Genomic DNA, 27365 nt, shown 5'->3' with positions numbered 1-27365 from the left:
CGTTTTTTTTTTTTTTTTTTTTTGTACCGGGGATCTGACCCAGGGGTGCTTTATCACTGAGCTACATCCACACATTCACAGTCTTCTTTTATTTTCTATTTTGAGACAGTGTCTTGCTAAATTGCTTAGGGCCTCATTAAGTTGCTGAGGTTGGCCTTGAATTTGCAATCCTCCTGTCACAGATCCCTGAGTTACTAGGATTACAGGCATGTGCCACCAAGTCCAGATTGTTGATACTTTCAAGTGAAGTTTTTGATTTGTTGTGTCTTTAATTTCCAGGAGTTCTGATTGGTTTCTTTTTGGATTCTCTCTCTCTTTATTGAAGTCATCTTTCACCTCCTGTAATTGTTCTCTTAATTCATTTTTTCTATGTTGAAAAAAGGGCATATTTAGAATTAGACAGTTGGACTCTGTTTAGATGATCCAAATTTTGTTGGCAATGTCCAAAGCATCATAATCAGAAGCCAGTCGAACATATGCCTTCTTCTGTTCATCAGGCCTGATCAGAGTGTTAACCCTGGCCACATCAATTTCTATACAGCTTCTTTGATCTGGTATTTGTTGCTCTTGGCATCCTCAGTGAACACAAGTGTGTGGTGGTCTTCAATCTTCTTCATGGCTGACTCAGTACTCAGGGGGAACTTGATGGTGGCATAGTGGTCAAACTTGTTTCTCTTGGGGGTGCTTTCCGAGGATATTTGGGTTGCCAGAAGGTAGGTAACTTGTAGATCATCATCTTTTTATGGCTGTGAACACCCTTCAACACTGCCTTCTTGGCCTTTAAAACTTTTGCTTTGGCTTCAGCTTTGGGGAGGAGCGAGAGCTTCCTTCTTAGCTTTTGGCGCCATCTTGGTGAATTTAATTCATTTTTTAGATTTTGTTTTAATTCATTGTTTTCTTTCTTTTTTTAAAACTGGGAATCAAACCCAGGTGCGCTTAACCACTGAGCTACATCCCCAACCCTTTTTAATATTTTATTTAGAGACAGGGTCTCACTGAGTTGCTTAGGGTCTCCCTAAGTTGCTGAGGCCAGCTTTGAACTCACTCTCTATTCTTCTGCCTCCAGCCTTATAAGCCTCTGGGATTACAGGCATGTACCACTGCATTCAGCTAGCTCATTAATTATTTTAATAATCAATTTTTAAGTCTTTATCTGGAATTTCATCCTCTTCCATGTCTGTGTGTTCCTTTGGTGGGAATTGTAACTTTTGTGGGGGGAGTACACAGAAGTTTGCTTGTTTTCTCATGTTTTCACAGATCTTGGACTTACCCGTAAGTCTGTTGAGGTGGATTCCTCTTCCTCTTTTATGAGGATGTTCTTTGAAACAGAAGAAAAAAGAAGGAGAAAAGTGATAAAAATGATGAGAAAAAAATAAGAACACACATACACACACCTACTTCCATGAGCCAGTCAACACAACTAGCACACACATGTATACATTTCATAGTCCTGCTCAATGGAAAAAGCAGGAAAGACATTCCAATGAAAAATGAAGGGTTTGACTCTGCTGAGATGGTCAAAACTGTCAACACTGTTGACAAGGATGGATGTTCACTGCTCTGCCTTACTTACTGTTCTCCTTTCTGTTTTCTCCTTAGGTTGTATACCTCTTAGGGGGAGAGAGGGTTGGAGGTTGTTAAACCTCCCTTCTGATTGTTCACTAAACTGTCAGATCAAGTGACTTGGAACCAAGCTGGTAGTAATGGCTCTCATCTTGCCAAGGACAAGACAGAATGGGAAGTATGAGCCACAGTCCCCGCCCCAAACATTGTTAGGACCAAATGGGAAGCAGTGACAATTGGAATTCTGTCTGTGCAAACAAGGTAGATGCTCTCCCAGGGCAGGGCTGATGCATTTTACATGTGAGGGTTGCCGACTATTGTATAGTTCTGACTGACCTTTGGAACTTCTTCCTGAGCATCTGCTTTTTCTGTCAGTCTCTGCTGGGCATCTGGATCTGTGAGACCTCCAGAGAACTCCACTCTGGAGGCAAAAGAGCCAACTTTCTGCTCTCCACTGCCTATAAATATGATCTTCCTAGTAAATATGATCTTCCTAGAATCAGACCAAATATATCAACCTATCCAGTTTTTGAGTTCTCAGAGTAATCTCGCAAGCCGCCAAACCCAACAGGAAAGCGAGCCGCACTATGCTCTGTACACCATCCTGAGCTCCCCCAGGTACAGTCCCCTTTGTGTCTGCCCCAGTGGAGCCCTGCCAGGAGTTCTCTAGATTTCACAATGGGTGCATGTAGACACAGTTGGCTAATGCTTGTTGTGAACTCCTAGGCTCCTGCAGCAGAAAGCTGCCTGCTTCAGCTCTCCCAGATGCATTTGCAGTTTTTTCCCCAGCTTTAACAGTTTTAATCTGTTGTTAATTGAATCTGAGAATATGGGACTACTTTATATTTTTAATAGGCATTGTTATTCTCCCCCCCCCCCTTGGTACTGGAGATTGAACCTAGGGATGCTGTACTACTGAGCAACATCCTCAGTCCTTTTTATTTTTTATTTTGAGACAGGGTCTTGCTAAATTGCCCAGGCTACCTCAAACTGGGGATCCTCCCTCCTCAGCATCTTAAGTCATTAGGATTATAGGTGTGCACTATCACACCTGGCAATAGGCATTGTTACTTTATTTATTTTTAAAATATTTTGTTTATTTAGTTGTACACAATACCTTTATTTTATTTTTATGTGGTGCTGAGAATCGAATCCAGGACCTCACGTGTGCTAGGCAAGCGCTCTACTGCTGAGCCACAATCTCAGCCCCAAACATTGTTACTTTAAAGTAGTATCTTAAATATTACCTGTTGGGATATTTAATGTTAGAACATATGATTTTTTTTGGACTAGTTGGTTGTTGATAGAATAGATCTCTGGCTTTTACAAGTTAACACTATGGTTTTCAGTATTCTCTAAGTTACTGTGAAGAGTGTATGGCATTTATAAATATGCTAAGCACAGATTTGATCCTAGTCTACTACCTAGTAGGCAAATCTCTTATGATTTGGTAATTTCTATTTTTTTTTTTTTACTTTTTAAAAAATTTGTTCTAGTTATACATAATAGTAGAATGCATTTTGACACATCATACATAGTTTTTCTTTTCTTTTTTTCTTTCTTTATTTTTTATTTTTTTGGTGGTGCTGGGGATTGAACTCAGGGCCTTGTTCATGCTAGGCAAACACTCTACCAACTAAACTATATCCCCAGCCCAACATATCACACATAGATGGAATATAACTTCTAGTTCTTCTGGTTGTATATGATGTAGTTACACCAGTCTTGTAATTATATATTCACATAGGGTAATAATGTCCAGTTCATTCTAATACTATCATTCTTATCCCCTCCCCTTCCTTCACTTCCCACTGTCTAACCCACAGTATCTCTCTTCTTCCCTAGCTGCCCACATTATGAATTTCTGATATTTTTATAGTAATTTTTGTTGCCAGCACTATGTTCCTACTGGCAACTTCTAATACCCAAAGAAAAGAAAATTGCATTAGATCCAGAAGGAGAAATTTGGGGTAAATTAAAGAGTAAAATATAGGGTTTTGTGATGATTTAATTTTATGATGCAGATGAGTCTTTATAATATATTTGGTAATGTGAATATGAATTACTTCATAATTAAATGTATGTAGGAGTAAAAAGAAAATTAATTATACTTTAATATTTTATACACCATGGTAGTATTCTCAAATTTGGGTACCTTTCCAAATGTCTTGGGACAAATTTCTCATACTATCAAGGATCTCTTATACTTGAAGTCATCACACAGATTTCATTTGTTGAAATTTCTGAGTTCAGTTGGAACAGTAAAACAGTCTCTTTGTCTATGTTTCGGTCCCTTTCTCTGCACATACACCCATACCCTTCTGGATAAAACTTTGAAGATCCATATAATTTAGAAGTCCATTTGTAAGGACTTATCTTTTCATTGGGTAAAGGATAAAGTCCAGGGTTTGTTTGTTTGTTTGTTTGTTTTTACTGTGTCAGATACCACCCTTGACACTTTACCTCCAGACTCAGTTCCTAATGCCTCCCATCTCTTGCATCTTGCGCTCTCCTCTCTTTTTGAACTATTGGCAGTCTTGGAATATGAGAGAATATTTTGCCAATCCTGGATTTTGCTCTTACTGTTATTTCCTTTGTCGTGTTGTTCACTTAACAAACTACTATTAAAAGTGAAGAGAGGAAGAAACTAGATATTTCACCTTTGGCCACTCCTTCATTTTCACAGTATCTAACATTCAAGTAAGGGTTGGTAGGGAAAGCTAGTTTGGTTTTGCAAAATGCACCAAGGGATTAGCAAACTGAAGATGTGTAGTTAAGATGTGTCCCATTAACTGGTTATGCGAGTGAGCTCAGCCAGATCATGACCTCAGTATTGGATCATGGTCTCTCATGTAAAATCAGGAGATTGGATTAATGTGATGGTTTCACAACTTGCTTTTTTTCATTTTTGTTTTTCTTTCCTTTTTCTTCCTTCCCCTTCTTTCATTCTGGCACATTTCAAAGATACTTTCTCATCACTTTTCAGTAAATTCTTGTAGCCATGATTGTCTGCAGGGACTGGGGGTGCATGAATTGGGGAGCATGCCCTGGGAAGAAGAAAGAGCAAGTGTTGCACCTAATAGAAGAACAAGTAGGCCCAGATCTCCATCACGACAGATTAGGCCCCAACTTCCTTATTTAGACTCCTATAGCACAAGAATTAAAATTAAGAATTAAGAAATAAATTAATAAATAAGAAGTTTCTTCTCAGCAAAAGAAACAACCAACAAAGTGAATAGAAAGCCTACATTTGGGGAGCAAATTTTTACCACATGTGCATCAGATAGAGCACTAATCTCTAGGATATATAAAAGAACTCAAAAATCTAAACACCAAATAAATCCCAAATAACCCAATCAATAAATGGGCCAAGGAACTGAACAGACAATTCTCAGAAGATGATATAAAACCAATTAACAAATATATGAAAAAATGTTCAACATCTATAGCAATTAGAGAAATGCAAATCAAAACTACTCTAAGATTTCATCTCACTCCAATCAGAATGGCAGCTATTAAGAATACAAACAATGAGTGTTGGCGAGGATGTGGGGGAAAAGGCACACTCATATATTGCTGGTGGGACTGCAAATTGGTGCAGCCAATATGGAGAGCAGTATGGAGATTTCCTTGGAAAACTTGAAATGGAACTACCATTTGACACAGTTATCCCTCTCCTCCGTCTATACCTAAAGGACATAGCCACATCAATGTTTATAGCAAGCAGCACAATTCACAATAGCTAAACTGTAGAACCAACCTAGATGTCCTTCAGTAGATGAACAGATAAAGAAAATGAAGTATATATACACAATGGAATATTACTCAGCATTAAGAGAGACTAAAATCATGGCATTTGCAGGTAAATGGATGGAATTGGAGAATATTATGCTAAGTGAAGTTAGCCAATCCCAAAAAAACAAATGCCAAATGTTTTCTCTAATCTGAGGAGGCTGATTCATAATGGGGGTAAGGGGAGAGCATGGGAGGAATGGAGGAACTTTGAATAGGGCAAAGGGAAGGGAGGGGACATGCAGGTAGAGAAGATGATAGAATGAGATGGACATCATTATCCTAAGTTACATGTATGAAGACATGAAAGGTGTGACTCTCCTTTGTGTACAACCAGAGATATGAAAAATTGTGCTCTGTATGTGCACTATGAATTGAAATGCATTCTGCTATCATATATAACAAACTAGAATGAATTTTTAAAGATGTTTAAAAAAAAGGGCAAGTGTCAAAATAAGGGAAGACCAAAATGAGGGGACTTCAGGTGCATCCACGTTGAGATATCTAAATAATATTTATTAGTATCATTTTTTATATTAGTCTGAGGCAAAAATATTTGTATGTATATAGCTCAGATCCAAAAAGTTGTTCATGAATTCATTTGGCTCTTTGTCACTAAATAAGTGACCACTAGCGCCATCTGTTGGTAGTAAGTGTTGTACTTTTATTGGATGTGTAGCTCTGAGTTCCAGTGAAATTGTTCAAGTTAATTCAGGAGAATTTATAGTTTTTCCCTGTACTTTTTTTTTTTTAAATTAAGTTGTTGATGGACATTTATTTATTTATTTATTTATTCATATGTGATGCTGAGAAACGAACCCAGTGCCTCACACATGCCAGGCAAGTGTGCTACCGCAGAGCCCCAGCCCCAGCCATCCCCTGTACTTTTATTTTTTTCTAATTTTTAAAAAAAAATTTATTTTTTAGTTGTAGTTGGATGCAATACCTTTATTTCACTTATTTATTTTTATGTGGTGCTGAGGATCAAACCCAGGGTCTCGCACGTGTGAGACCCTGCTAGTGCTCTACCACTGAGCCACAACCCTATCCCCTCCCCTGTACTTTTTAAAAAATATTTTTCTAATTTATAAATGGACACAATGCCTTTATTTATTTTTATGTGGTGCTGAGGATTGAACCCAGTGCCTCACACATGTGAGGCAAGCGATCTACCACTGAGCTACAAGCCCAGCCCTTCCCCTGTACTTTTCATTTTGAAATAGTTTCAAGCTAATAGTGAAGTTATGAGAACAATATATTAGGGTTCTCCACATAAAATAATAAAATGTGTCTATACATATTTTAAATATATGTGTGCTCCTTATATAATTGTAATATACTTAGTAATATGTAATTCTACACATATCAGAAATTCCATTTCTTAATTTTTGTATACACACACACTCACACTGTACATACATATAAATAAGCAAATGAGGAATTGTGATCACAGAGGCTGACGAGATGTGCAGTTTGCAAGCTAGAGACCTAAGAGAGTTGATAGTTGATTCAGCTCCCCTCACACACAGTGTTCTGTTCTCTGACCATTTGTAGGTCCATAGTGGCATACTTTAGACAAATATTTAAATCTGTTTAATTAATTTGTATTGTTTCCATGCTTTTAATTGCTAATGTCTTTATTGGTATGTATTCTTTATTTCAATTATGTAGAATTTTGAATTAAAAGGACTTTTAGTCTTTTAAGTAGAGAATCTGATCATAATGCTCACACTCTCCAAAAACAAAAACCAGAAATGTGTTTGGAGCACAATTTATCTTTGTACTTGGAACTTTATTCCTGTTGTCTGAATTTCTAGTTAACCTATATTCATATCTTAGGTCAAGTGCCATAGGAGATCTCAAAGTTGTTTGGTATTAGAATTACTTATTAAATTGTTTTCATGAATTTTCTATACAAGAGATAAAGCATGACCTTTAAATGAATTATTTTATAGATTTTTTTCCTCTTTGATATTTAGTTGTTTAAAAGTCTTTCTTGCTCTATAAGTTATTAATTTCCAGGCCATTTAGGTATAACCCTTCTGTGTAGATGGGAGCCCTTTCCCAAATGGATCAGTCCATTATTGTTGCCGTGTAGTATTAAATGCACCTAAACCATTTCTGGAAAGACTTAGATATGGAATCTTTTTTAAAAAAAATTAAGCTAAAATGATTTTATTCAAATTATTAAGTTTTCTAGGTGAGACAATTAACTCATTTGTCTATGATCTTTTGGGAAAGATGTCATTTTGTTAAAATATTGTGCCTAAGCCCAGTGCAGTGGCACATGCCTATAACCCCAGCAACTCAGGAGGTGGAGGTAGAGGATTGCAAGTTCAAAGCCAGCCTCAGCAATTTATCGAGACCCTAAGCAACTCAGCGAGACCTTGTCTCTAATAAAATACAAAATAGGGCTGGGGATGTGGCTCAGTGATCGAGTGCCCCTGAATTTGTTCCCTGGTACAAAAAAAAAAAAAAAACTCTGCCTATACTTAATATAAATTTGAATGGACTATGTTTTAGTATTTATAAATGATGAACTCAAGTTTCTGAAATTAAACTTTTAATTTGCTATAGTCACTTTATTATTTTTAAACTTTTCTTTACACTTTGAAGAAATAATATGTGCTTTTTAGAAGATGGTGAGGTACATTATATTTTGTTTTTTGCAATGCTGGGGCTCACACCCAGGGCTTCATGCATGGTATGCAAGCACCCTACCACTGAGCTACATCTCCAGCACCAAAAAGTATGTTTGTTTCTCTCTCTTTCTCAGGAATTGAACCCAGGGGTGTTTAACCACTTAACCTCATTACCAGCTCTTTTTGTATAAGACACGGTCTTCCTAAGTTGCTTAGGACCTTGCTAAGTTATTGAGCTGGCTTTGAACTTGGAATCCTCCCAAGTTGATGGGATTACAGGTGTGTGCCACCATGCCCAGCACAAGGTACATTTTAAGTGGGCCAGTTTTTTTCCATTGTCTTTAGTATTATGCACTTTACTTCAAGTAGATATTAAGATGGTTACATGATAAATGAAAGTTTTCTGTTGTCATCTTCTAATTTCAGATGTTAGCTTAGTTTGTTTTGAAACTCATCTTTCTCACACATCTTGATTAAATATAAAATCTGCAAAATATAAATAGATGTTAAAGTTAAACAATAATTTGGTAATTGATTTAGTGAAATGGGAAATGATTTATTCTAAATGTGTGGATTAATTTCAACAATATCAACTTTTTTCTTTTGCAACTTGGGTGGTGTGTGAAATTGCTAAACCTGTCATTATTGTTGGCTTACAGGGATGGAAGTTTCTCCAGATCGCATCCTTTTTTCTTACAGTTTGGGTGTGTTCTTTCCATGTGAATTGCTGCTGCTTAAAAATTTCTTTCTATCCTTTTATTAAGATTTAAGTGTACGTTAGGATATATTTTAGTTCTATACTAATTAATGATTCTTTAATTTTAAAGAACTAATAATAATTTCAAGTTTTATAAACTTTTTCAGAAATATACAACTTGAAATTATTATTATTGCATTTAATCTGTACAGGTTAAAACCCCTTCTGATTCCAAGTATTTTGAATAGGGGGTATACAGCCTGTTCTTAGAAATCAGTCAGTGGATATAGAGTGGTGTTTCTCTCAAGGGGCTTCTCATCATTACATCAGTGATTTAGTATTGCATACTGTAAATTTTAAAAATATTTTTAAATTTGTAAATTCATCTTTTTGTTGTTGTTGTTCTGACTGAATACTGTATTCAGCGTAACACGCTTGGTTAGTCCTGAAGTTGGCTTTCTGTGTCCCATGTTTTTTCCACTGTACTGCTTTCTCTGTCCCTTGGGCATAACAGGTGGTGAGGATTGTTCATGAATTAATGTGAATTACTTAATTTTTTTTCAATATTATCTATCAGAAATTGCCATTTCCAAGTGATGAAGGATTTGAATTAAGACAGGTGATAGAATAAAGGTAATTGAAGTTAAGGTGGTAAAATGTGAGCATGAGGTTTTATACAAATAGAAGACTAGAAGAAGGTCCTAAAGAGACTGGAGAGGCCTGGTGGGAAGGGTCCTGCTCATCACTTCAGATACTTTCCTGTTTTTGGCAACAGATGGGAAAATATTGTTCACTACTCACCTTCCCTAAATTCCTAGCTTGTTAAGTCTTTAAATATAGGTATTAGTTTCCTAAGATCATTTTCCTACTCAGAAATTTTTTTTCTGGGGAAAACTGGGTATTGAACCCAGGGGCTCTCTACCGCTGAGCTGCATGTCCAGCCCTTTCTATATTTTTTATTTTATCTCTAATTTGCCAAGCTGTCCTGGAACTCACCGTCTTCCTGACAGACTTGTATCACCACACCCGGCCCTACTCAGAAAACGTAATGATTCTAAATTCCTCTACTTGGCACTTGAAATTCTTCCACAGTCTGGTCCTGTCACTTCAAGCTTTACCATAGCCTGTCAGAAAGTTCTTCGTATTTAGTAGGCCAGTGTTCCAGGTTACATCTTCTCTGTGTACCATATTTTTTTTTCTTTCTTTTTTTTTATTTATTTTTTAGTTTTCGGTGGACACAACATCTTTGTATGTGGTGCTGGGATCGAACCCGGGCCACACGCATGCCGGGCGAGCGCGCTACCGCTTGAGCCACATCCCCAGCCCTGTGTACCATATTTGATTTCCTATTTCTTCCTTCTCCTCGCCATATTTAAACTTAATCAGAGTAGGAACGAACAACTTTGTAGTCCCCCTTTCCATCTTTCTTCTCTTTCTTCCTCTCTTCCAGCTGTCCATCCCTACTCTCTAAGCTTAGACAAGTTGTCTAGCCTCTGATCTCTAAAAAGGGTATGTAATGTTATTACCTCATAGGTTGAAGAGGAGTTGAGGTATTTTTAAGGGAAAGGTATTTAGTGCATGGCCTGATAACAGAATGTACCCTATAAAGGTTAGTCTTTATTAGTGTGCTGTGTTCCAGTGCATAAAATAAATGATAGAATTTTCTAGGAACAGATTAATAGTTCATCTTTTATATAATAGTTTATCTTTTATATGTATGTTATATAAGAAGAATGGTATTTTTACAGTGTTATGAAATTAATTTTGAATTTTTAAAAACATTGACAGTAATTTAAAATATTAATCATCTCAGAAATCATGATTAAGACAATTGTTTTTACACCTAACTTTATTTTTAACTGTTGTAAAAGTAAACAGAAACCAAGACAGGTGTTTCTACTTTAAGAGTTAATCGTTTTTCATATAAGATATTCTTTTTTTTTTTTTCGCTTTTGAACATTATATACTACTCTTTATTTTATCTGATTTTTTTCAAACATTTTTATTTTTAATTAACACATATTAGCTTACATATTTATGGGGTACAGTATATCATTTCAATACATGTACACAATGTGTAATAATCAGATCAGGACAATTGGCATATCCGTCACCATGTAAGATATTCTTAATTGCTCACCATGTGGACTAATTTTGTGGTTTGTTCTTTCTTTAAGAATGTTTAAATATTGCCTTTCTTTCTTTATTTTTTAAATATTACCTTTCTTTCATTCTTTGAAATCTCACATTTTCCATTTCATTAACTCTTTGGAATTTTTATATAATTAAAATTTTCTGTTTAGTTCACTTCATGAATTCTCTCTTCATTGGGATTTAATCTAATGCGTAATTCTCCAATGAATGTATGTTTCTTTTTTTTTTTTTTTAAAAATTCTTTTACAAATGTTTGTCTTGCTTTATCATGTCCTGTTTTTTCCATTTCTTACCTCCTATTTCTTATACTTTTTCATTTGAAATTCTTGGAAAGTAATCCCAATAATTGATGTTTCCTGTCTCACAGTAGGTTGGTAGCTTATAGAGTTTATGATATTTTTATATTGAGTTTGTCAGTGGGGCTTCATTTGTGGGAATCTCACATTACCCAGTTTGAAAGGCACGTTCCTCTCTTAAATTTTTGTTCCCACCACCTGCCTTGGCTTTGAGCAGTCTTGCTGGCTTGCAAACATATTTTATGTGAATTTCTTGTCTTGAAGTTCTTGAACCATTCTGGTAAAAAATTCAAAATCTGTATCTGTGTGGTAACATGCCCCAGAAGATAGATTTTTGGAACAGATACTTTCTTTCAGCCATGTCTAATATAGACAACTCACCTCATCTTTCTATACCAGATATATTTTTCCCCCTAGAGCCTCTTAGCACACAGATGAACTATTGGGATATGTAGGGATGTGGCAGGAAGGAGAGGGCATGTGTCTCAGTTCCATTCTTGTCTCTTGGTGACCTTGTTTTTTTCTTTGCAAATAGTATAAAAATTCAAGCCCCTATTCTAAATTTCTCTTGGAGCTCAGTTTTACTTGATTTTGGTCAGCTGTATTGCTCAAAGTAGAAATTTTCACCACACTGTGTTAAATCTTATGTGTATTGATTATTTGATGGCTATTTTCCCTGTACTTTTATGGTTAATCTGGCATTTATGAATGATTATATTGTTTATTCCTTCATTCTTTCTTTGAACAGATACTTATTAAATAGGTAATTTAAGTCCAGTACTATGCTATATATGTGTCTGAATGCAAGATGAAAAACAATGGGTTTTTGTTTGTTTTTAAATATGGATCTTTAACTAAAATCAAGGAAGTCAAAGATCATTAAGGAAAGAGAACATAAACAGTGTGGAAATACAGGAGTAGACTTTGATGAAAGAGCCCTGGAAGCACAAAGGTGGGAGGCTAATAAACTCTTTGGGAGGTGCGGGCAGGGAACAGTCTATAGCTCCAGACTATATGTCTCATTTCAACCTCTTTTTAAGTTCCTGTCTTAATAACTTAAACTTTTCATAGTGGCAAATAGCAAAGATAATTTTGCTTAGTCCTGTACCACTAGTGGTTTTAAGAGACAACTGCTTTATCATACTTTTGTCCAAAAAGCTTAAAAACTATTATCGCAAAACCAAAATCTTTTCTTTGTTATTCCTCAGCATTTCTATGACTATAATTTTTTTTTGGTGGTGGTGGTGGTCAGGTTTACCAGGGATTGAACCCAGGAGCACTTAACCACTGAGCCACATCCTCAGCACTTTTTTATATTTTATTTAGAGACAAGGTCTCACTGAGTTGCTTAGGGCCTCATTAATTTGCTGAGGCTGACTTTGAACTCCGTCCTCCTGCCTCAGCCTCCTGAGCCACTGGGATTACAGGTGTGCACCACCACAGCCAGCCAGCTATAATTATTGAAAATAAAGTACTGGGGAATTTGGGACTAATGCCTAATTTTTTTAGATTAAAAAAAATGGAGAAGGCCGATCTGCCATGTGCTAAAATGGGCTTGTCTTAGTGCTACCATACACAGGCCATTTATTTATTTCTTTGAATCTCCCATGAATATCCTTTAAAGTGTACCTTTAATTTTTGTTTAAAAATTAATATCAAAGGAAAGGAAACTTTGTAGTAACTTTTAAATATTTGTATTGTAATCATGTTTTACCCTATGTTCTTTTTTCCTCTTGAAACTTTATAAAAATATTATCCTGAGAAGATTTAGTTTCTGTTATTTAACCTGTCACTGCTGTTCTCCTGTTTCTTACAATTGTCCATTTGAATTGTTATTTTAAAATTTGGTTTATTTTTATTTATTTTTTGAGACAGGTTTGCTATTTTTGTCAAATTGGACTTGAACTCCAGGGCTCAGGTGATACTCCTTCCTCAGCCTCCCAAATATCTCAGTTACAGGCACACCACCACTCCTTGCAAATTTGTTTTTGTTGATGGTGGTGGCAGTGTTGGGGAATCCAGCCCAGGGCCTTGTGCCTGCTAGTGAAGTACTCTCCATTGAGCTATGTCTAAAAATACTCAGTTGTATTTTTTAAAAGTAGTTGTATACAAAGGCATTGAAGTTGTGTCTGATTTTCACTATTGTAAATAATGCTTGATTGAGTAGTTCTGTATAGAGTTTTGTTTTTTGTTTTATCTTTTTTTACAGTTTTGATAGGATGAATTTCCAGGACTGAGATTTTAGACCAGACCTGTGCATACTGTTCCATACTGTCCAAAAGTTTCCAGTTAATTACGTTCACTACCAGTTTACTTATAGTTGTTGCTTACCTTTTCTAGAGTATATCTTGTAAAACTCTGAGATCCTTAGCATAATCGTGATGATGATTATGTAAATTATTTTAGAAAAGTCTATGCAGCTGGTACTGTGAAATAAGATTAAATTGACTAGTGAGAAATTTTTGCTTTGGCTTACCCCTTGTTCATTTATAAAAAGGCCTTGGTTTTTTGAGGAGGCAATGAGAGCAAGCAGTTAGGGGCCGAATGATTGTGCCTGCAATTTGACAATCTAGTTCTGTGAATTTGAGAAGGAAGAATGTATGCTTCAAGATTTCCTTATCAGGGATGTTGCTTAGAAAGAACCAATATCCCTGTTTTGGTAACTATCTTAAAAGTTGAAAAGAGAGTGAGTAGAAACTAATGAATTTTAAAATAGATGCTGTGATGTTGATAGTCATTATGAATGATTGTGCATGTATAATGCTACGAAAAATAAGTTTAAAAAACTAAGGTTAAAAAATAAAAGTATGTATTAATTTGCTAAATTTGTCTTGAGACATGTACTAAAAGAATAGACCCAGGTCACCCTTGGAGCTTGCAGTGTTTAAATATGAACCCTTTGTACTTCACCATTATTAAATAAAATTGACATGTAGTATATTTGTCAATAATTATGAGTAATTTTCTTTAAGATATACTATGTTCTGTTTTTTTTTTTTTTTTAAACATGTATGAACTTTAACGTGACCTCCAGTATCATGGAATATTTAACAGTTTAATTAAAAACAGATGGAGAAAAGTTGATTATGATCGGAGTTTGCAAATATATTGTTATTATTCCCAGTCTGCATTGCCTTTTTTCAGTAAATAATAATAATAATTAAATTTACATATTTAATAGGTAAAGATACAATTTCTTTAACCATGAAATTAAGAATCTTTTAGCACTAGGGGGCACTCTTGATTTATGAATTCATGTCATACTTAGTCTATGCATAGAATATGGAATGAGATGAAATTATTTGAAAACATTTCATTGCAAACTGAATGTTACTGTCAAGAAAATTAGAATTATCAAGTCAGTTTTGTGTAACAGGGTGAACATAAATTTATCATTAACAGTGTTATCATAGATTAATGATGCTTATAGAATAAGATAATATCCATTGGATGAAATTATAGTATTTCTGTGCTTTATTCATTTCCTATTGATTTTCTAAATGTCTTTGAAATGGTTTTAAAACCACCATTATTTCAAACATTTTTTTTTAATTCTAGCACAGTGTTTTCCTCTTGGGTACTTAGGCAATCTGAAGAAATGAAGATAAATTTAGGATGTGACCAAGGAGTGTTATTATTAGTAGTAATTTTTAAGTATTTGAAAACCAGGGGTAGGTTTTGCTCCATTTAGGAAATAGATTTGGCATTTTTATTCATTGGCATTTACAATTAGGATTTTAGCAACTTGTCACCAGTGTGTGCTTGCCAGAGGCATATTTCTAAGGTTTTGTCTTTTTTATTTAGAAGACTCCATTGAATTTAAACTTTATGTAGCGTAAGTATATGGTAATGAAAAGTCTGCATCATGGTAATAGCATTCTTGTTATGTACCAGCACTTGTTTTAGGTGCTTTTGCATATATTAGCTTGTTTATCCCCAGGACAACTCTGTCAGGTAGGTATCTATTGTTATTCCTGTTTTATAGATGAGGAAATAGCACAGGAAAGTTCAAGTTTGCTGGTTTTATATAGGCAATCTTGTTCTAGGCTCTGTGCTTTTCAGGTGCTATCCTACATTGCTTTATCAGAGAAAGTAAGTTTAGTATTGAAGGAATTGCTATTGACATCGTAAACTTAGTCTTTAAAGTAGAATACCTAAATTATAGACACTTACCATTCTATTATGAAAAACATTGTGGAAATCTTAAAAGGGTCCTTCAAGTCCATTCAACTTACAGAGAGGAGAAAGTTTTGTCAGAGAGGTTAAGTTAGCTACTCAGTGCTGTACGGCAAGTTATTTGTGTAAAGATAATAGAACCTCAAGAAAATATTCTGACTTCCAGTAAAATAGAAAAAATACAGTATTATGGAAAAAAATATTTAATATTGATGGTTTGTCTCTTGTTCTTGGCTCGTCATTTACCCTTTTTTCAAGAGGTTTTCTTTCTTGTATTACATGGGAATAATAATAGCATTATTGTTAGTGAACACTAATTAATGTTCTTGGAAACTGTGAAATGAGATAATGGATTGAGGTTATTCATAAACCTTAAAGCCCTATACAAATAAACATGTCATATTTTGTGGTATTTTTATGACACATTCCATATTTTATTTTTCCGTGTTTATAGTACCTTGGTCCCCAACTATCTAGATCACCAGGAATGGAAAGCTTAGCCGGGCATGGTGGTGCATGCCTATAATTCCAGTGGCTAAAAGCTAAGGCAGGAGGATCACGAGTTCAAAACCAGCCCCAGCAAAAGTGAGGTGCTAAGCAACTCAGTGAGACCCTGTCTCCAAATGAAATAAAAATAAGGGCTGGGGATGTGGCTCAGTGGTTGAGACCCTGAGTTCAATCCCCAGTACCACAAAAAGAAAAGAAAAGCTTATTCAATATTTTTTATTTAGAGGTGCCATTTGGATTTTGAAATTTTTATTGTGTAGGACATCCATTACTTTGCCACATGATTTTTATACTTAAAACTAAAAAAAAAAAATTATTTTATTCTCACATATTCCACTTAATCAGTGAAAAGTGATGCTTCACTTAGGAAGAAAACAGTAACAACTATTGAATACTGCCCATCTGGTGTTTCTGATTATTTGAAAATAGCTTATAGGATTGTTCTCATGTTCTCAATCTGGATTTAGTGGCTTAGCTAAAATAAAAGTTCAGCAAATGGAGTTCAGCAAAGATGGACTATTTTGTTCCTTAGCATAGTGGTAGGCATGGATTGGTGTTTTTGAACTTCAGGGAAGATGCACATATTAACTTTTCTATCTCTCTATATTTTTTTTCTGCAGACATAATGTATTTGTGGCCTTGGACATGAAGTAATCAGTCCTCTGTTGCTGTAAACATAGGGTGGGGACTGATGAGGGAAGCATGGACCTAATGAACGGACAGGCAAGCAATGTTAATATCGCAGCTACTGCTTCTGAGGTAAGACATTTTACAAAACCTCACTGTAAGTTTTCTCACCTGCCTTTTCTGATTTTTCATTCACTGTTTGGTTGCATTTTAAAATTAGAATGTGAGATAAAGGGCTATGTGTTTTTAAGAACTTGCAGTTTTGTCATTCATGTATTCACTGTTCATCTTAGAAATAGTCCTCATCTATTTAAAATACTTGAAAGATAATAAGAAGAAATGATTACTTAAAACTTTCTTTTAGGTTTAATTTTAGAGAAAACACATAATTTCCTTTTAGAGTATTCCTGCTTTATGTGAACCTTGGACAATAGTGAAAGTGAGGCAAAGAAAGATTGTTTATTTGGAATCACTGAATTTTTGGACATCATACAGAGCACTGATTTCAAGCCTGTTGAAGGAGATCAAAGAACTCTTGGACTGGACTATTAGGCTTAGTCTGATGAGGTAGATGGAGATGAACACTGAACCAGGTGTTCACCTCTCTAATTAGTATATTGTGATTTTATTTCTACTTCATCTTTTTCTTTTTTTGCCTGTCTACAAATCTAGAATACTTACCTTAGTAGTTTTAGCATTTGTCTCCTATGTTTCTCCTTTGTTTTTCTCCTATATTGGAGAAGACCAACATTTATGACTCTTTAACACTTTGTTCTCAAAGTATTTTAATAACAGTTAATAGTCCACCACCTTTAGGCTGTTAGTAGTACCACAGTTCCATAGCCACCTACACTTAAATCTTTAAGTTCTTTTATCTACTCCCTTTTTCTTGGCCTGCCACAACCATTTTCTTATCCCAGCAGAATCCACTAGCAAAACAGAAATTATGACCTTAAGTGATGTAATCATGGGAGTGACATCGTATCACCTTTGCCATTTTCTACTAATTAGAAACAAGTCATGGTCCTGCCCACACTGAAGGGAAGAGAATTACACAAAGGTGGGACTCCCAAGAGGTACAGATCCTTGGCAGCTGTCTTGGAGCAGCCTATTCACCAGACTTTGGCTTCATCTCCTTATTTCTACTATTACCATCCTAGTTTGGTTATTTATGATTTCTTGTCTAGATTATTGCAGCAACTTTTCAGTTTAGTTTTGCATTACTATTCTCTATTGTTTCTGTTCCATTTGTCTGAAATTTACCATTAACATTGTTAAAATAAAGTTTTTAAACTTTTGTCTTATCCCCAAACTATTGGTGGTTTCTTATTGCCTACTAATAATATTCGAATACCCCCACAGCCATTCATTATTCAATATTTTCCTCAGAATGGCTCCCAATTTTATTTCTAATGGATTTAATTCCTATTTGAAACTTCTGTTGAAAATACTACATTTTTAAAAATGTTTATATTAATCATTAGCTTTGCCTACTTCTGTTCTAAATTTTCCGTCCGGAATTTTTCTTCCCTTTCCAATGTGTCCCTTTCCTTACTGCACAAAAAGATATTATCTTTTGAAATGTATTTCAAACATTGTAACTTTTAATAAAATCTTTTCTAATTCCCTAAAAGGTGGGAGTTTTCCTGTTTTTGAAACTATCACTTTAAAAAATCTTTAGGCTTTTTGTTTTGTATAAATGTATGCATAACTTTTCTTCCTACTTGAGGCAGGAATTATATTGTTTATGTATATTTACTTAGCATATTAGAAATATATTCATTTTTTTCTTCTATTTATCTATTTTTTAAAATTTTTTTATTTGTTGATGGACCTTTATTTTATTTATCTATTTGTAAGCAGTGCTGTGAATCGAACCCAGTGCTTCACACATGCTAGGCAAGTGCTCTACCACTAAGCTACAACCCCAGCCCTATTTATCTATTTTTGATCAGTGCTTTGTAGATACACTTAAAGATGGATTTCACTGTGGTGTATTTATACATGCACAGAATAATTCTGTCATTCATTCCACATTTCCTCCCCTTTCCTGTCCTTCCTCTCTCCCTCTCAGTCTCCTTCTTCTTCACCATTGGTATTCCCTCTATCCTTATGGTTTCTGATCATTACTTTTCCTTTTTATCTCTTTCCTTTAATTCCAGATTTGACATATGAGAGGAAACATTCAATCCTTGATTTTCTGAATCTGGTTTGTTTCAGTTAGCATGATGTTCTCCATTTCTCTTCATTTACCAGCAAATGCCATAATTTCATTCTTTTTTATGGCTAGGATAATTCGTGTGTGTGTGTGTGTGTGTGTGTGTAAAATGTATTTTCTTAATTCTTTCATCTGTTCATAGGCACCTGAGGGATTCCATACTTGGCTATTGTGAGTTGTGTTCCTTAAATATTGATATGGGTGTATCATTGAACTTTTTAGAGTCCTTCTGAATAGGTATCAAGGATTGGGATAGCTGGGTCATATGGGGGTTCCATTTGTAGTTTTTTGAGGAATCTCCATACTGTTTTTCAGAGTGGTTGTATTAATTGGCATTCACATCAATTTTTGAGTGTGCCTTTTCCCCAACACCCTTGCAACATTTATTTTTACTCTTGATAATTGCCATTTTGCCTGGAATGAGAGGAAATCTCAATGTAGTTTTAATTTACATTCCCCTGATTGCTAGAGAGTGGTAACATTTTTTCTATATTTCTTGGTCGTTTGTGTTTCTTCTTTTGAGAAATGTGTGTTTAGTTCTTTTGCCCATTGTTGTCTTCTTCTTTTTTTGGTGGGGGAGGGTTAAGCTTTTTTGAGTTCTTTTTATGTTCTAAATATTAATCCACTGTCAAAGGATTAGCTGGCCAAGATTTACACCACCACCCCCCCTCCCCGTAGTCTCTGTCTTCATACCGAGAGGAGCTTTACCACTGAGATACACCCGCAACCCCTTTTATTTTTTTGCCGCAGTCTGGCTGGGCACAAATCAGGAGCCACTCAAGCAGGAACAAACTTTATTTCCGAACTCCCGCTAAGGCCACCCACGCGGCCTTCTCTCGGGACACACCACACACCAACCGGAAATCCCTCCTCTGGCACTTCCCCAACTCTCCAGGAATCCCCAGGAGAACTCCAAAGTAGCGGCTGAGGCAGACCGCAGGGGTCTAATATACAGTTGAATACACAGCTTAACATAACCATCATCATCTCAATGGCTCGCTGGCATCACCTCTCAACCACTCCTTTCTGGCAAAAATGCCATGCGTCATTCCGACTGAGAGCCACAGCCCAGTCGGACAAAGTCTCACTAGGTTGCTTAGGGCCTCATTAGATTGCTGAGGCTGGTCTCAAACTTTCCTTGCTATGCAGAAACTTTTTAATTTGATGCTGTCTGACTTAATGATTCTTAATTTTATTTCTTGAACTTTTTAGGGGTCTCAATAAGGAAGCTGGTGCCTGTGCCAATATGTTGGAGTGTTGAATCTATGTTTTCTTCTAGCAGTTGTAGAGTTCTGATCTAATTCCTAAGTTTTTGATCCACTTTGATTTGACTTTTGTGCAGGGTGAGAGATAGGGATCTAGTTTTGTTCCTTTACACATGAATATCCACTTTTCCTAGCACCATTTGTTAAAAAGGCTATCTTTTCTCCAACATGTATTTTTGGCACCTTTGTCAAGTATTAGATGACTGTTAACTATTTGGTTTGTCTCTGTCTTCTACTCTGTTCCTCTGGTTTTTATGTCTATTTTGATGCTAACACCATGCTGGGTTTTTTGTTTTTTTTTTGTTTTTTTTTTTTGCTGTAGCTCTAGTATAATTTGAGATCAGGTTTTGTGATGCCTTCAGCATCTTTTTCTTGCTCAAGATTGCTTTGGCTATTCTGGGTCTTTTTATTCTGCCAAATGAATTTTAAGACTTGTTTTTCTAGTTATATGAAGAATGTCATTGGTATTTTGATGAGGATTACATTGAATCTGTATAATGCTTTTGATAGTATGGCCATTTGGACAATATTAAATCTGCCAATCCAAGAACATGGGAAGTCTTTTCCATCTTCTAAGGCTATGGTTTTCATCTCCTTAGTGAGATTAATTGCCAAGGTTTTTGTTTATTTTGATTTTATTGTGAGTTGGATAATTTTTCTGATTTCTTTTTCAGCAGAAAAAAGGATATAGAAAAGCTATTAATTATACATGTTGATTTTGTATCCTGCTACTTTGCTGAATTTATTACCTCTAGGCATCTTCTGGTAGAGTTTTTTTTCGGAGGGGGGGCAGTTCTAGATATAGGATCAGATCATCAGCAAATAGATAATTTGACTTCTTCTTTTCCTAAGTAAAACCTTTAATTTCCCTCTCTTGCTTCAAGAACTATGTTGAATAGGAGTGGTGAGAGTGGACATCCTGTCTTGTGCCTGATTTTAAAGCAAATGTTTTCAGTTCTTCTCCATTCATTATGATGTTGGTTTCATATGTAACCTTTATAATGTTGAGGTAAGTTCCTTCTATTTCTATTTTCTCCAGCATTTTTAACATGAATGGGTGCTGGATTTTCTCAAAGGCCTTTTCTTGAACAATATTCTTTTAAATCCATTGAGATTATCATATGATTTTTGTCCTTAATTCTGTTCATGTAATGAAGTACATTTATTGATTTGCTTACGTTTAATGAACCTCATATCCTTAGGTTGAATCTAGCTTGATCATGTATACATTCTTCTTAATGTGTTTTTGAATGTGCTTTGCTGATATTTTATTAAGGGTTTTTGCATCTGTGTTCATCAGAGATATTGGTCTATGGTTTTCTTTCCTTGATGTTTTTGTACCAGTGATTCTTAGCTGAGAATTCATCTTGTCTTGAACTTTTCTTTGTTGGAAGGCTTTTAATTGCTTTGTTTCAATGCTTGATATTGGTCTGTTTTGGTTTTCTATATCTTCCTGGTTCAATTTGGTAGGTTATATGTGTCTAGAAATTTGTCAGTGTCTTCTAGATTTTTCAGTTTGTTGGAGTATAAATTTTCAAATGATTTCAGAAGTATCTGTGGTGATATCTCCTTTTTTTCATCTCTAATTTCATTGATTTAAGTCTTCTCTTTTGTGGGGTTAATTTTGCTAAGAGTTTATCTTTTCAAAGAATCAGATTTTTGGGGGGAGTGGTACTAGGGATTGAACCTAGGGGAGCTTTACCACTGAGATATACCCCCAACCCCTTTCATTTTTTATTTTGAAACAAAGTCTCACTAGGTTGCTTAGGGCCTCATTAGATTGCTGAGGCTGATCTCAAACTTTCAGTCCTCCTGCCTCAGCCTCCTAAGTCACTGTGATTACAGGCATGTGCTACCATGCCCAGCAAGAATCAGCTCTTTGTTACATTGATCCTTTGTATTTTTTTTTTAAGTAGATTTATTGTGGCCCACAATTTCAGAACTTTTAGTCCATGGTTGGCCTGGTCACTTTTTAAAATTTATTTATTGAATTGCTGATAGACCTTTATTTTACTTACTTACTTACTTACTTACTTATTTATGGCTCTGAGAATTGAACCCAGTGCCTCACACATGCCAGGCAAGTGTGCTACCACTGAGCCCCAGCCTCAGCCCCCTTTGTATTGTTTTTTAAATTTTACATTCATTAATTTTGACTCTGATCTTGTTTCTTATCTTCTTGTTTTGGCACTAGATCATTCTTCCTTTTCTAAGGCCTTGAGGGTATAGTATTAGATTAATTTGGGATCTTTCTATTTTTTTTTTTAATGTAGGTACTTGATCCTATAAACTTTCCTCATAGAACTGCCTTCATACTGTTCCAGAGACCTTGATGTGTTGTATCCCTGTTCTTATTTGTTTCTAAGAATTTCCTGATTTCTCCTGTGAGTTATTAGTCATTTAAAATAATATTGTTCAACCCATGTGTTGATGTGATTTCAATAGTTTTTCTTGCTATTGATTTCGAGTTTTCTTTCCATTATGATCTGATAAGACACACAGGATTATATAAGGAGACTTAAATTGTGACCTAGAATATGATCTGTTTGTTTTGTTTTTTGGTATCAGGGATTGAATGGGGCACTTAACCATTGAGCCACATCACCATCCCTTTTTTATTTTTTTTTTATGTTGAGACCTTGTCTCAACATAAGTTGCTTAGGGCCTTGTTAAGTTGCTGAAGCTGGGTTTGAACTCATGATTCTCCTGCCTCAGCCTACCAAGCCCTAGGATTATAGACGTGAGCCACCATGTCAGCAGAATATTGAACAAAATATTCTTTTTTTTTAAACTTTTTTTTTTTTTTTAGGTGTAGGTGGACATGATACCTTTATTTTGTTTACTTATTTTGTGTGTGTGGTGCTGAGGATCAAACCCAGTGCCTCACACATGTTGGCGAGTGCTCTACCACTGAGCCACAACCCCAGCCCCACAAAATATTCTTTAAATGTCTGTTACGTCCATTTGATTTATCATATTATTTAGGTTGGAAATATTTTTATTGATTTTATGTTTGGATGACCTGTCTTGGTGGAAGGGATGTTTTAAAATCACCCAGTATTATTGTTTTGGGGTTTATCTGGGATTTAATGCCAAGAAATATTTTTTTTATATAATAAGGTGCGTTGATATTTGGGCCATAAATATTTACTATCATATAAGTATATTCTGTGAAGTAATTACAGTGACATAATTGCTTAACAACATATTTCTCAGCGTGTACCTCATACCTGACTGTGGATGTATGTTGTTCTCCCCAACTTTCCTTTATACCATTTGAGAATCATTGTCGTATTTTAAGGCTTTTATTTCTGTAGAAAATGATGGGATGCCTGGATGAAGAAACACACACATACATACACACACACACACACACAAACTCACTCTCTCTCTCTCTCTCTCTCTCTCTCTCTCTCTCCCTCTCTCTCCCCCCGTCCCCAAAAAAGTTACTTAAGAACCTAAAATCAAAACTTGAGGTTAGATTTCAGGTTGCTTGGGCCCACATCTAGTACTCTTCCAGCTAAGCAGCACATGTTGCTCAGCTTTCTGTAGCCTTTGTTAACATGCAGTTCTTAGTTTCCTCAGTTTTTAAGGTCAGTCTAGGTTCTGTGACATCTGTGAGATAATATTTAAATGTCCATATTTTCTTTCAATTTAACAGAAGAGTAGCAGCTCTGAATCATTAAGTGACAAAGGCTCTGAATTGAAGAAAAGCTTTGATGCTGTGGTATTTGATGTTCTTAAGGTTACACCAGAGGAATATGCGGTAAGCCTTCTCTCTCTCCTGACTCCAGTTTTTGCATATAACTTACATACTGATGCTATTGAGTTAGGATTTGTAACTTCAGCAGAGGAGATAGTTAAAGAAGCTGGGTATGGGAATTTGGGGGGAATAGCACAACTGGAACAAGGGGGAGGATGGCATGGGGAAGGTAAGAAGAACTGCCTAGTGTTTTTAGAGCAGCTTCATAAGTTAGGCCTTTAATTTAGTAAGTAATAGGTTATTTCCTTTCATTGCTACCTATGCTATCTTCCCAAGTCAGTTGTACTTTATTGACATATCAAAGAAGTATTTTTACTGTTTGGTAAACAAAAAACTGAGAAATGAAATATGAAGATATCATTGGAATATTGTGACAAGTATCTAGAAAATCTTTTATTTATTAACTGACATATTCATTTATATCTGCTTTAATCTGTTAACAGGATACATTGATTTTTATGATATTGAACCACTCTTGTATTCCAGGAACGAACTGTGCTTGATCAGAGCATATAATTTTTTGATATATTGTTAAACTTTGTTTTATATTTATAACCATAACCTTAACTTACAAAGTCCGTATAATATGTTGCCTTTTAAATGTAGTATCAGTGCTTATTATAAGTGAGGAAGAAAACCCTTTTTGGGGGAGTTACTGGGGATTGAATCCAGGAGTGCTTTACCACTGAGATATGTCCCTAGTCGTTTTTATTTTTATTTTGAGACAGGTTCTTGCTAAGTTGTTAAGGCTGGCCTTGAACTTGGACTCTCCTGCTTCAGCCTCCTCAGTCACTGGGATTACCACACCTGCTTAGGAATAAAACCTTTTTATCAATTTTCGATGAGTAGTTGAGGAGTGATAATTTAGTCAGTATTACAACATTGCTCTATAAACCAATAGACATGATTTTGTTTTTGATTTTTTTAATTATCTTTATTTTCTAATTTTACCTCATTTGTCTCAAGAAAATATAAATAGCTATCAGCTAAATAGAAATAATTTTATTTAATGGACTAAATTTTCATTTTTTCTGTAAGCCCTTATAATTAAAAATTATTTAGTAATATTTTAGTACAGAATAAATTTTTTTACTTAGAATATATGTCATGTCATGGAGTTCCAAAGAACAGATTAATGTTGGTGTTTTTTATTTCAGGGTCAGATAACGCTAATGGATGTCCCAGTATTTAAAGCTATTCAGCCAGATGTAAGTAGTTTTAAGAATGTTTCTTTTTAATATAGAAAATGATAAACTATAGTATCTTAAATGAAGACATTTTAGAAATGTCAAATTATATTTAATATTTAATTCTAAGATGTTTAAAGCTTTTGCCATAACATCTTCATGTTATTCAGGCCTCTGAAACATGGCATTCATAACTATGCATCATTGAATCACAGGTGGAACTGTGTTGACATTTTGGAGAGAACATAAAGTGTCAGGGAACCAAATTTTGACTATATGCAGGGTTGTGTGTGTGTGTTTAGTATTCCTGTCATTTTCACAACCTGGGCATGGCAGCATCTCCATCTTACTGATAAGGAAACAGGTGTCAGTTATCCTTGATTCGCAGCAGTCTTAATCCATTTTGTGTTACTGTTAGAAAGTGCCTTGTGCATTATAAAGAAGAAAGATTTATTTAGCTTATAGTTTTGAGGGCTGAATGTCAAAAATCAGAGGACACCCTATCTGTTTAACCTTCAGTGAGGGTCAGTTCTTGTGGCTACCTCACAACATGGTAGAGGAGTAGAAAGGGAGACCAGCCATGTAGAGCAAGGGTCAAGCACATGGGGTGTCTAACTTATAACATCCCACTCTTTTGAGTATTCCCATACACTTTGAGACCAAAAATTCCTAAGGTGGTACTCTAGGACCTAACCACCTCCCACAGGCTTCTACCTCTTAAAACGTACCACCTCCCAACACAACAATGCTGGAGAGCAAGCTTCCAGCACATGAACTTCTGGGGGAACACACGAAAACCATATCCAAACCACAGCAATGACTAACAGCTGAGACTGGGTTTCAGATTCTAAGAACTGATGCTTTTCCCACTCTTATCAAGTAAGAATATAAATAGTATTGTGTGCCTCAAAATAGTCCTTGATAATCCTGAAATTCAGTAACGTAGCATAGATTGTTTAGCTCTTTAGGGATCAGAATGTAGTTGTGATATATTACAAATCTGTGGTGTCCCTGAATACTACAATGACTGTAATGAGTTCCCTCATACATGTAATATAAATGGTATTAGTCTAGTAATTTTTCAAGTAAGTTACTTAATCACCTATAAAATGAAGGGGTGGGCCCAAATGATTTCTGAGTCCCTGTCATCTCCATAATGTGCTTTCCTAACCTTTCTCTTGTAATACAGAAACTTCTCTAAAGAGAATCATTGGATTAGCAATAGACAAAATAATATATTCCACAAATAACATCAATAGAAAATGGTTTTAGTATTCAGATGCCAAAAAATAAAACCTTAATTTCCTCACCTTTTTGAACAAAACCAAAGAAATGAAATTCTTTATAAAAATTACTTTTTTTTTTTTCCCCCAAAATTCAGGGATCTTCTCCTTTGACTTTTTTTTTTTTTTTTTTGCCTTTGGAATAAACTGCAATACTTACATTGCTGTTTTCATATGAAAGTAGTGCTGTTCAACGGAAATAGGTCATTTGGAGGTCTAGTAACCACATTATAGAGTAAAAAGAAATAGATGAAGTCAGTTTTAATAATTTTATTTGACCTGTTACATTTAAAATATCATTTCAACTTGTAATCATGATAAAAATTAAGATATTTTGCATTTTTTTCTTCTGTATTAAACCTTAGATATTCAGTATGTTTTACAATTACTACACTTCTTTATTCAGAAGAACCATATTTCAAGTGCTCAGTACCCATTTGTAGCTAGGGGCTTGGCTACCACTACTTAAAGACATAGACTTCTCTTCTAAGGGAATATTTTGTTTCCCTTAATAGTGCTTTGTGAACCTTAAAATTCCCTTAATTTTACTCCCTCAATATCATTCAACACCAATCTCATTGATTATTTTTTTAACCTTCTGCATATCTTATTTATCTCTACTACCAACTCCCCAAGATGCCATCTGCTCCTAATTGTATTACCGCAGTTCTCTCTTACCTGATCTATGATGTTCTACTCTGACCCCTGAAAGTAAGTTACTCCTCTCTACCTGGGAGCCATTGTAACCCTCTCTGGCCATGTAACTGTGCTCATGTGGTTTCTCTGCTTAAAACACCAGTGGTTTCCTGTTGCTCTGAGGATAAGGATAAACCATCATAGTAGAATCTCCAGCTCACTTCATGGTTTTGCCTCCTCCTTTCTTCTCCAAACTTATTCTATACCTTTTCTACCTCTTTTTGCTCTCATTTACACTGGTCTTCTTTTAGTCCCTCTCACCACCGAGCCTATAAACATCCTAGTTAACTTGTCTCATCAAGTTTAACTTTCTCAGGTAAGCTTTTTTGTTTTCCTACAGGCTCTTTTGACACTCTTCTTCTTCATTGTTCTTGTCATTTGCAGTTTTCCATTTTGTGTTGTGATGTAGCAAGTACTTAACTGAATGCCTGTCTCATATTAGGTACTAGTTTTCTGATTCAGGTTTTAAGTAGTCTCTCTGACCACTGACCAGGGTGTA

The 27365-nt window shown here is 35.3% G+C and overlaps 1 protein-coding gene and 1 pseudogene across 6 annotated transcripts in view; one reads left to right on the top strand and one right to left on the bottom strand.

Moving 5' to 3' along the window:
• The window catches only part of Ralgps2 (Ral GEF with PH domain and SH3 binding motif 2), a 159423-nt gene that overhangs the window by 22273 nt on the left and 109785 nt on the right, over nucleotides 1-27365 (top strand). For 2 of the 6 annotated variants that reach the window (XM_046430051.2, XM_046430048.2), the window contains exons 2-4: nucleotides 16448-16586; nucleotides 23599-23703; nucleotides 24858-24908. In XM_046430051.2, the coding sequence (XP_046286007.1) occupies nucleotides 16530-16586; nucleotides 23599-23703; nucleotides 24858-24908 (213 nt within the window). In that variant the 5' untranslated portion in view covers nucleotides 16448-16529. Of the gene's footprint in view, nucleotides 1-1193; nucleotides 1825-16447; nucleotides 16587-17374; nucleotides 17531-23598; nucleotides 23704-24857; nucleotides 24909-27365 lie in introns of those variants that run through there. The other 4 variants (XM_046430049.2, XM_058574472.1, XM_058574474.1 and 1 more) reach the window with 4 other exon arrangements.
• On the bottom strand, nucleotides 415-848 carry LOC124083417 (large ribosomal subunit protein uL23-like; annotated as a pseudogene).

This window comes from Marmota monax, unplaced genomic scaffold, assembly GCF_021218885.2.
Source record: "Marmota monax isolate L192 unplaced genomic scaffold, Marmota_monax_Labrador192_F-V1.1 WCK01_AAM20220418_F8-fsc00055, whole genome shotgun sequence".
Lineage (NCBI taxonomy): Eukaryota > Metazoa > Chordata > Mammalia > Rodentia > Sciuridae > Marmota > Marmota monax.
This window is presented reverse-complemented; position numbering and strand designations above follow the sequence as displayed.